The sequence below is a fragment of the Sinocyclocheilus grahami genome, unplaced genomic scaffold (assembly GCF_001515645.1).
Source record: "Sinocyclocheilus grahami isolate Dianchi unplaced genomic scaffold, SAMN03320097.WGS_v1.1 scaffold17.1, whole genome shotgun sequence".
Classification (NCBI taxonomy): domain Eukaryota; kingdom Metazoa; phylum Chordata; class Actinopteri; order Cypriniformes; family Cyprinidae; genus Sinocyclocheilus; species Sinocyclocheilus grahami.
The window spans coordinates 2,537,207-2,548,292 of record NW_015505196.1 but is presented as its reverse complement, the minus strand read 5'-3'; the positions used below and the strand labels follow the sequence as shown (position 1 = coordinate 2,548,292).

The following is an 11,086-nucleotide window of genomic DNA, read 5'->3' as shown; positions in this document are numbered from 1 at the left end:
GAGAGAGAGAGAGAGAGAGAGAGAGAGAGAGAGAGAGACAGAGGAGCTTCAAACAAGCTCAAAATCAAAAACAGATCCAGACAGAGGAGCAGGTGTCAAATGATGGCAAGATGGCTGCAAATGACAGAGGCGGCACATAATTTTCTGCTGTATCTAAAGAAAAGTTGATTATCTAAATAGAAATCATGATTATGCAGAATACAAAAACAAAATTTCTGGCTTGAAAGTGATTTTTCCAGTTTTTGATTACAGGACACATAAAAGAAGAATTATATGTATGTATGTAATAAATTAAGAAATGTAAGAAATTATAACTTTTAATGAGCAAGGGTGCATTAAATTGATCATAATTAACTAATCTATCTATCTATCTATCTATCTATCTATCGCAAAATTGATTTACTAGAATATTAAATTATAGTAATATTTCACAATTTGTTTATACTGTATTTTCAAACAAATAAATTAAGCTTTGGTGAACATTTTTAAAAACATAAACAAATAAATAAATAAAATATATTGTTATTGTCTTCATACATGCATACATGTAACTTCATAAATTCAAGAAATAAAGAAAGAAAAAGAAAGAAAGAAAGAAAGCATGAAAGAAAGAAAGAAAAATTATAATTGTCTTTGCTCTAGTGTGAAAATTGTTTGTTTGTGTGTGTGTGTGTGTGTGTGTGTGTCTTTCCCACTCTTTTCATTCGCTCCCTCCGGGGGAGTGAGCAGGTGTCCAGTGACCCAGGAAGAGGGAGACACGGGTGGGCATGCGGTGAAGCGCATCCCTGGCTCAAATGTCCCCTGGAGACGGAGGACAAAATATCTCTCCTTTGTTAGCGGCCATCTTTCACTCACCCTCTCCTTTCCTTTCTCCCTCTCCCTTCTTCTCTGCTGCAACACATTGTGCTCAGGTGTTTCTCCCGACCCCTTCTCCATTACAGGATATTAAGTCCAAAGAGCGAGAGCAGGCATTGCGACTGCACTCTATGCCGAGCCGAGAGTGTCTCTGTGTGAGCGTCTCTCTCCGGTACTCTCTAATAGAGTTTAAGGGTGAACTTGGAAATGTGGGACCAGAATTGAGATCCTTTCATTAGAACCGTGTCTGACAGCGCTACACACACCTCTTTCACTTCCACTCTCAGCTTCGGGTTGACAAATCCCGCTTTTTCCCCAAATGGAATTAACCTCCATTGCGTTTGAAGTCAAAAGGCAGTGTCGCGAGGGCCGACGGCCTATCCGCACAAACACAATCAAGCTCTGAGGCGACAAGCAGAAAAATCTTGAAAGCTACAACTGACTCCATCTTGAATTCGGTAGAGAGGGGAGTCAGGGAAAGAGGCCGAAAAAGCCAAACAGTGTGTCAATCATTTGGACACACTTTCTTCCATGGTGACGCCAGGCACATGTAAACAGGAAATCTTTTGGTATGGCTGGAGAAAGCTTTTTTCAACATTCATGTCAAGAGGCACGACTTGGAGGGAAATGGTAGCTGAAGTTAATACCAAAGATCGTGTAATGCAGAGAAGCGAAACAAACCAAGGAAAGAAAGAAAATGTTCTTTTTATTTTCTCCTCATGGACTCACTAACACTGTCTGCAGCTGTCTCTTGTTAGGACATAAGCCCCAGCAACTGCAGCATATGCCACAATTCAATGAGACAATTAGGAAAAAACCCACACGCACTTATGTTACATGTTAACACTTGTGCAAAAAAAAATTAAAAACAATCGCGAGAAGGCAGAGAAGGCATTTTAAAACATCATAGGCTGTTACAAAAGATGACTGTTAGAACTTAATTATACTGCATAATACAAGATTATATTTCATAGGTATCCTTCACAGTGAAGACGAGCTCAGTGAAAAAACAAATCCAAGATGGTGGACAAGTTGGGATAAATGTTGATCATAAATAAGTCTATATTTTATTGTAACAATAATAATCTAGTTCATATTTCATGCAATAATAATAAAAGATAAAATACTGAAATTAAAAAAGTTAGTTTTTTTTATCCAATATTTTTTTATTAGGGAATTAAAGTAACAGTTAAAGCAGTGGTTCATGATTTAATAATATAATATAATAATACATTTAATATATAAAAATTATATTTATTATAAAAATGCCCATGGAGTTATACAATTATTGTGTATTATTAATACTTAATAATATTACTTTATATGATTTCAAATCATACTTCTAAAATGAAGCTTCCTCATTCAATATATAGTTGTATTTTGTTATAGTTGTATTTTGTATTTAATCTGTATTTATGTTATCTGTATGCACCCAAGGGTCTGAGAGTAACGCAATTTCAATTCTCTGTGTGTATGTGCTGTACATGTGGAAGAATTGACAATAAAGCAGACTTGACTTGACTTGACTATATCCTGTTTTTCAAGGAATTCAGTTTTTTTTCAAAGACAAAATTTATTAAAATAAAATGGATATATTAAAAAATGTATATATATAATTTTAATTTATATATATATAAATTAAATTAAATTGTATGTTTAGTCATTTATCATATATTAAATCAATCATTTTGAGGTGCATCTTGGATGATTCCCACAGTCTTGAAAAAAAACCCTGTTTGAGAACCATTGGATTAGAGTATGGCATGTTTAACTTAGAAAAATGCTAACATTAAACTCTCAGAAACAACTAGAGTTGACTTTCTTCTCTTATTTTTAAAATGTTTTATATCAATCTGAGATACACACACATACAGCTTCTTTCACAAATATTAACTACATTAAGTAAAGTAAATAAAGAATACGCAGAATATGCTCCCTAAGGATCAGTGCGTTCATTGCTCTGGTCATCAGAGATATGAGAGTCACCCCACACATTCATCTCATAATGAAAAGCAAATATAGCAATCCTCCACACTCAGCACTTTGCTTTCCTTAATTAAGCCAAAAGGTGTTAATGAAAGTGATTAGATAAGGTCTTCTTAAAGGTTATTTGCATACAACACCTGTTAGTCTAAGGAATATTAATAAATGAGAATAAGTGACAGGAGAGTGTGTGTGCAGGGAAGATAACCAATTATTCAGCTCTTCATTTGCTTCATTTTCCCTCTTTCTTTCAAAATGGCTGTCCTTTAGCTCATTGTCAGCAGCTTTAATTCTCAATTCATTTCATGAAAAAAAAAAGTAGAGAGAAAAGGGGGGGGGGGGACCCATTTCATTCTCAATTGCACCTGAAAAGAACAACAAGAAACAAATCTGAGGGATTTTAGTGTGAATAAAAATATAATCAAAAAAGCATGTGAGGGCGTGAAAAAAAAAAAAAAGAAAAAAAAAGGGGGGGGGGGGGGGACCCATTTCATTCTCAATTGCACCTGAAAAGAACAACAAGAAACAAATCTGAGGGATTTTAGTGTGAATAAAAATATAATCAAAAAAGCATGTGAGGGCGTGATGACATCTCCCCCCTGCAGAGGCCCCGCTCTGGGAGAGTGGCAGCGGAAGTGTGGCGGTGGGGCCCAGAGGAAGCCTGTCACCTGAGTATTCTTTGAACCATCACAGCTGCTTTGTGGGAATGAACGACAGCACCAAAGTAAAAGAAGGAGAGAGAGAGGGAGAGCGAGGGAGAGAGAGAGAGAGAGAGAGAGAGAGAGAGAGAGAGAGAGAGAGAGGGAGAGAGAGATCGTCGCTTCCATCACTTCTCCAGGTTTCAAGCATGATCAAATTTGCACTTCAAACCGCTGGGGCCTGTTAACCAGCCATTGTGTGTGTTCGCTCATGCGAGTGGAGCATTCCAACGATGGCTAGGTAAGGTCTCCTAGCATCCGACACAAAGACAGACCTTTGATTGGGCCGCTGGAGGGTCCCCTCAGGGCCGCGGAAGCAGTAGTACGGGTATAAAGAGAAAGAGTGCATGCGGATGTATTGACTTAATTCTGCTAGTTATTGACTCTCAGGCCAGTCGTGATAAAAGTCAAAAGAGTGTGATAATGGTAATATTGTGCAAGAGAGATGTGCATAGTAATTCCTTTCATAGGATCCTCTATGTTGGAAAATCCATCTTAAGATTTAGAACATGGTAGCTGATTTCTAGGCAGTTCAAACTGTTTTTTTGAACACCCACAATTTCCCAAAAACAGCTTGAGCACCTTAAGCTTCACTGGAAGTTTGTTTGTTGTTGGTCCAAAATGGATAATGACCATCTCAGACCAGCTAGAATCCAGTAACCATGTTCCAAAACACAGCTATCAGCTTAAGGATTTTAAGTTTTTTGTTTTTTCAGTTCGAGGTAGCTGAACTAAAAGACTAAAAGGCTGAATGTGGCCCTAGCGTGGCTCCACTTACCGTTCTCACTGTCTGATTTGTTCTCGTGCTCTGTGTCGGTCAGGGTCAGGGCTGAGTTCGAGCGGCTGGACAAGCAGGAGTTGCGGCCAGACTTCACACCCCTGCCCCAGAGGCGCATGGCACGTTCCGGTGACATCACCCCCTCGTTCTCAGTGTCCATGTCTGAGCCTGCGCCAACGGAGTAGCCGCGGTGGGGGAGGCCCATCTCTGCGCAGAAGGCCAAGCCACGGCGTGTGGCTGGTTCACATATTCCCAGCTGCCTCAGGTTAAAGTTCTGGCCTGTAAAAGAAATGCAACAAACTAATTCAGCAAATATCTATATACATGGTCCAATACAATCTACAATCTACAGGTGCCAAATGTAAATACAAACTGGCATTGGTGAGTACATAAAATAGAGTTATTCAGCAATTGAACTGTACCGTTTTTAAGAATCAAACGCATGTGAGTTTTAATTGCTATGATCGAGTGAGAGTTACTTTGCTTGTATTTCACATGTAAGCAAAGCAAATTAAAGAAAAAAGAAAATATCAGTGTCTATGTTACATCTTTTACCATTTTTATATATATTGTTCAATTCTTTCAAACCCTAGAAATATATGGATAGACACACACACACACACACACACACACACACACTCATACTTCCATTCAAAAGTTTGGAGTAAGAAATATATTATTTACATTTACATTTTATTCATTTATTACAATACAGTTATTCAGCAAGGATTCATTACACTGATCAAAAGTGACATTTATAATGTTATGTTGAAATGTATTTCAAATAAATGCTTTACTTTTAAACTCAAAAATATTTAAAATGTTTCTTAAACACCAAATCTGCATATTCAAATGATTTCTGAAGACTGGAGTAATGGCTGCTAAAAATTCAGCTTTGCCATCACAATAATTATTTCGTTTAAAATATTACAATTAAAATAGAAAAGTTAATTAAAATTTTAATTTTGCTTCACAATTTTTTTTTTCTGATAAATGTAAATAAATGCAGCAATTGTGAGCATAAGAGACTTCTTTTAAAAAAATTAAATAATCTTACTGACCTCAGACTTTTGAATGGTAGTGGGTGTATATGAAAATGAATAATACATAAAAACAAAATTATATAAAAAGAAATAATAATAATAATGAAAAACATAGCTTTTGCACCCTGTCTATTCATATTAATCTGTATTACCTATACACAATTGTAATTAAACACAATGCTACAAAGACAACACACACACACACACACACAGTTATAATGCAGCAACCGTTTCAAACACAGTAAGACACATTCCACATGCCCTAGTTAAGCAGAGGAAACACTCAATCAAAGAGACACTAAAAAGAGCCTATTTAATGTTCTATTTTGAAGTCTGACTGCTGTTTTCTGCGATTATTTCTGCCATGTGCACTTATAGTATCAAGAGAATGACAAATAAACTAGAATTCTCTAATTCCCTGGATGCTAGAAACTCCTTTCTAACACACACGCGCACACACACGCACACAGCCATAGACCACCATTAGGTATATGAGCATGAGAAAAGTGTGTTTTTCTCTCACTGGAGGGACTTGGGAAAGCCTAAAAGGGCTCAATATCACTCGCAGGCTGGACGTCATGGTAAGTGGTTCTCATTGTGAGTACAGAGTGGTCTCTTTCACATGTGTGTGTGTGGAGGGGGGGAGTTCAGGTATGCTTTGTTGGCCTATTCTTTGGGGTGGGAAGAGCCCATAGAGTGTTGGTAAAACACAAGCTGACAGGTAAATGGGCCTTGCTGGCATCTGGGGAGCCATTTGGAGAGTGTCGAGCAATGAAAAGATCCATGGCTTCAAAGAAACGGGAAGAGAAAAGAAAAATAAAGCTGTAAATTGATACCGCAATCTATCTTTTTTTATTTGTTCTCTCTTTTTTTTTGCCATGGGAGATTGTATCAACTGACCCAAAAGCCAGACAGAAAGGAAAGCTTCTGTAAACAACTCACACACACACTATACGGAAGGCAAACTAACACCCCATGTGTGGAACAGCGAGACTATCAAGTCTCATCAGACAGTCAAATATCCACAGACTTAGCAGTCTGTTCCCCGAACACCCACAATACACTGCACATGTGAGTCCTGATCGGTTTTTGGAACTACAATTATAAACCCAAGTTACCAGAATATCTCTCTTTGCTGAAGGACTCTGATGTGTATTCCAGCTCACCTAGTGACAAAACAGAAAAGAGGGGAAAAAATAGAAATATAAGAAAGAAAGAATTTCAAAGAGGACAAAAATGTGGGCAAGTAAAATCTCAAAGGAAACAAGACAAAAAAATAAAAACTTAAATTGAGACAAGCGTACTAGCGTAGCACTTTCAGATATTAATTTCTACTTCTATGTTTTTATTTATTTATTTTTTCAAATGCAGATACAAACTCAAGTATTTTCGCTGAGAACGGTGGGCAGTCACTTGACTAATTGTTATCCTGTAGCATCACGCATGTTCCCTGGCAGCCCTAGTTGTGCTAAGTGAGCTTGAAAATAAGCTTGAAAAATATCTTTCACAGTGAGACTGATGATGTTTTCTCTGTGCACCTTCAACATGTATTTTTGGAAGGATGCAGATAAACGGCAGCAATTAGCTGTGAGAGGGAACACCGCAGCAACATGTCTAAACAGCCGTTTACACACTCTTTAAAAATGTTTTAATGAACTGACTGCAGTCTCTTGGGCTGTGCAAAGTCTCAAACTGAGGGAAAACTGCTACTGAAATGAAGGATTATTTATATCTGTGTCAAGCCGGCACAGCCAGAATCACAATTTATATCTGATTTTCTGTAATCAAAACTGTCATATTATTTATTGTAAGACTTAGTTTGCACAGTGAAGGTGATAGAATCAAAAATAAATAATTAAGCTCTAGCATGCTGCAGTCTTCAGTTGTCTAATCATTAGATAATTTTGTAATTAAAATCAAATTACTTTAGCAGTGAAATGATTGAGCTTGAATTTTGTGAATAGGTGCCGTTTCAGACGAGCAGAAACACACACAAACACACACACACACACACACACACACACACACAGACATACAGACAGACTGTAAAGGAAAAAGTGGTATAGACTAGAAGATATCTTCATCGTGCCTTGGTGTGTTAGTAGTCAGACTGGTACATTTAGCACTTTAAATCTGGATGATGATACATGTACTTACTATATGGTTAGGGTTTGTCTTAGAATTACTTGCATGTAATTATGCATAATTTATTGTTATTATAATAGTAAGTACATGTAACATGTGTAACAAGGGCACCTTAAAATAAAGTGTTACCAAATAAAAAAAAAAATAAAAAAACGGCCTAACAAATAAAACTTTACACAAATCAATCAATGCAAAAAACAAACAAACAAACATTATTATATTTATATAAACATTATTTTACAGTTCATTAAATCCAAACTTTAAAATGTATCTTCACATTAGACAATGTAAAGGACTTTCAACTTAGCAGCCGCTCGGACTTATAATTCATTTCCCGTTCTTTTTGTCTGGATCCAATAATTTCCAAACTCTGTATTCTGTAGAATTAGTCTGTGGAGCAGACTGCATTCCATGGAGGGAGCTTATCTGCCATGGTGATAGGTGTGCGCGGCTCCAAAAACACTGAGGCCTGAAAAACCGCAATGCGGCTTCACATTTACTGAGGACCATATATATTGCGGAAATATATTGGTCTTTAAACGGATCATTTATTTAGTCGTTTGCAAGCAGATCCTCGTAAGTTTTAATGGTTACGACTCTTCAAATGACGCAGCGTAACAAATGATTTCAAAATGTTTTTAAATGCATTTAAATGCATCAAAAATCAACTAAATCAAATCAATTAAATTAGTAATGATTAATCAAATAAATCATATCTACCTTGCAATAGATGAAAATAATTCTAAAGTAGTTTACTAAATATACCTAATAATGTAAAAAAAAAAAACGAATAAAGTTTTCACATGTAAGTGACTAATTATTTGAATCCACAGAATTTCATGTTAAAACAATCACAGCAAAAAGCTGCATATTTTATTAGCTTGACGATAAAAAAGGAAAGAAATTAAAAAGAAAAGCATTGATCCCCTGCATTAACAGGAATTAATAAGGGCTATTAACTACAGAAATAATCGGGCTCCGACCGAAGTTCAATTAAAATCATATAAATTCCAAATTACCAATTAGTGTAGATGAAATTGTACAGGATAAGATAATTGAGCAATTATGGCTTTTCTGCTCAAATATTTATGAAGTGTTAATTTGAGTTTGAAAGCAATCAATGAACTGGTAATGACCTTTATGGAACTTTGTAATGGAACTGAACGGCAGCACTTCGCAGCATGGCTACATTATTTCAGATCTCAGTAATTCCAATCTGCCATTGTTGTGTAATGGCTAATTAACAATTTCAGTTCGCCTGCCTGGTCCTTTCTACTCCGCAAATTAATTATCTAGGTATCGCTGTTTGCAACGGTCTAAAGGCTAAAAATATATCACACGGGAGGAATTAGTTTCATGATGAACATGGTTGCGTGCCAAGGTTAGGGCTTGAGACTGGGTTAGGTGACGTCTGCGGCAGGGTGATTATGGCGAGAGTGTTGAAGACCGTGTTGAGGCCGAAGTGCAGTCTCTCAAGAGCTCAACGGTGTCTGCACTACATCTGTAAGCGCCTCTGCTCTCTCTCTCTCTCTCTCTCTCTGTGATAGAGTGGGCTACCCTGCATAATGGTTGGAGGCAGGCTGCTCCTTTACCCCTGCTGTAATCTGGTGTCACTTCCTGTGCTTTCTAAAATAAACACACTCAACAGACAGAGCCTCTAGCACTCCAGTGACTGATAACAGCTAGGCTGACCTTCAGTTTAACACAACACTAACGTTAAGGGCACACAAACACGCAACGCAAACCTCTATCGCAACACAGACAAGCACGACACCTAGGGAGAAAACATTTGACCCAAATCTACATTTGTGCTAAATCCACAGCGAAAAAAACTCACCTTTACCGGTGCGTATTTTGATGAAGCCTTACATGCAGAAGAACAAAAAGAAAACAACAAAGAACTCAATGAATGTGAGCGAGTTTATAAAAACACGGCTGTGCGAATGCTTGCGGACCCTCTGTGCTCGTAATTAGTAATAAAACTGTTGCCGAGCAGGGCACATTGCAAACTTTAGAACAGCGCAATAATGCTGTTTATGTTTTTTATGGTGCCATTCATTATTGCCAATGGGACACATGGGCATATGTTATAAGGGAAACTTCGGGTCTGAAAATGAGAGGCTGGGTCGAGGGGTTTGGATTGCGCTAATCAGAGGAAATGTTTTATTTCTTCACTCTGTCGACTAGTCGACAAGTATCAGAGCAAGTTTGTGTGCGTAAATCTGTCTAATCTGTTTTGAATCTGCTTCATTTTTCAATCAAAAGTAAGTAAATGTTTTCTCAGAGAAAGCGTTCAGTCGTGCCAAACCAAACTTAATTTCCTCTAATTATGTGTAATTATGGTCGTACATCCCATATATTATTATTTGAATGCGATCCGTCCAAAAGCGCATTCTTGTCGTATTTCTAGACATATGTTATAGCAGTATGATGTGACCTCAATACTGGATGAAGTCATAATGGATGTCTGAGGTATGACAGGTGCAGGTGACTCACCTTGGCGGCTGTACTCGTCTGCCTCTCGGTGGACCATCTCTTTGACGTGGCCGCCGTAGAGCAGGCGTGAGGAGTCGTGATCGAAGGCCTTGAGCGTCTCGCTGGAGCTGTAGGACTTCTGGGTGGGCACGCGGCAGTCCTCGCTGTCGCCGGATGAGCCCGTGTAGCGGCGCTCTTTCTCTCTCCTGCTCTTGGTCAGTGAGCAGTACGGCCTGCGTTCTTTCACATCCATCCTGCCCACATGACGCGGTGAAATGCAACGCGGCAACCAATCGGAGCGCTCGCTCGCCTCAGGCTCCGCCCGACCGTGAGCTTACTGTTGTCTACCTGGACAGCGAAAGAAGTGGCACATAGGGATTGGAAGAGAGAGGGAGGGAGAAATGGAGAGGAAGAATTTTAAAAAGTATAAACTAGCGGTCACACAGCACTAAGCTGTACACTTAATCTTCCCAGGATTCACAAATCCTTTCCACCTTCTGGACTGTCGGGAGACGGCATGAGGGCGGCGTCTTTCGTCAGACAGCGTGAGAGTGCTTCCCTCAGTCTGAATTTTTTTTGCAAGAGCACTTCCCGGAGATATTGAATTTAATATATTGCAATGTTTCTTATACAATGTTTATGTATTTATTTAATTTGTCTAATTACAATGAAATTAATGACATTGTTTTAATTTTATTTATTTATGTGAACATGTACAAGATTAAAAAACTAATAAATAAGTAGTCTCTTATTCTCACCAAGGCTGCATTTATTTGTTAAAAATACAGCAAAAACAGTGATACTGTCAAATGTTATTGCAATTTAAAATTATTATTATTATTATTTAATATATAAAAAAAATATTCCTGTGATTTTCAGCAGTGATTACTCCAGTTTTTAGTATCGCATGATCCATGAAACAGATCAAACTTTTTTTTCAGGATACTTTGAAGAATAGAAATTCAAATGAACAGCATGCAATTATAAATGTCTTTACTGTAATTTATCAATTTGACGGTCTCAATAAAAGGTTGAAAAAAACAAAACAAAACTGAGAACTTAAGTTATTAATGATGTTATCGGTTTGAGCCTTAAAAACATTAATATAT

General features: G+C 37.6%; 1 protein-coding gene across 1 annotated transcript in view; it reads right to left on the bottom strand.

The window, feature by feature from the left end:
* The window catches only part of LOC107552026 (teneurin-3-like), a 135,512-nt gene that overhangs the window by 96,689 nt on the left and 27,737 nt on the right, over positions 1–11,086 (bottom strand). The window contains exons 2-3 of the mRNA XM_016233836.1: positions 9,999–10,325; positions 4,315–4,593 (exon numbers count right to left, since the gene is read on the bottom strand). Coding sequence (XP_016089322.1) covers positions 4,315–4,593; positions 9,999–10,230 — 511 coding nt within the window. The 5' untranslated portion in view covers positions 10,231–10,325. The remainder of the gene's footprint in view (positions 1–4,314; positions 4,594–9,998; positions 10,326–11,086) is intronic.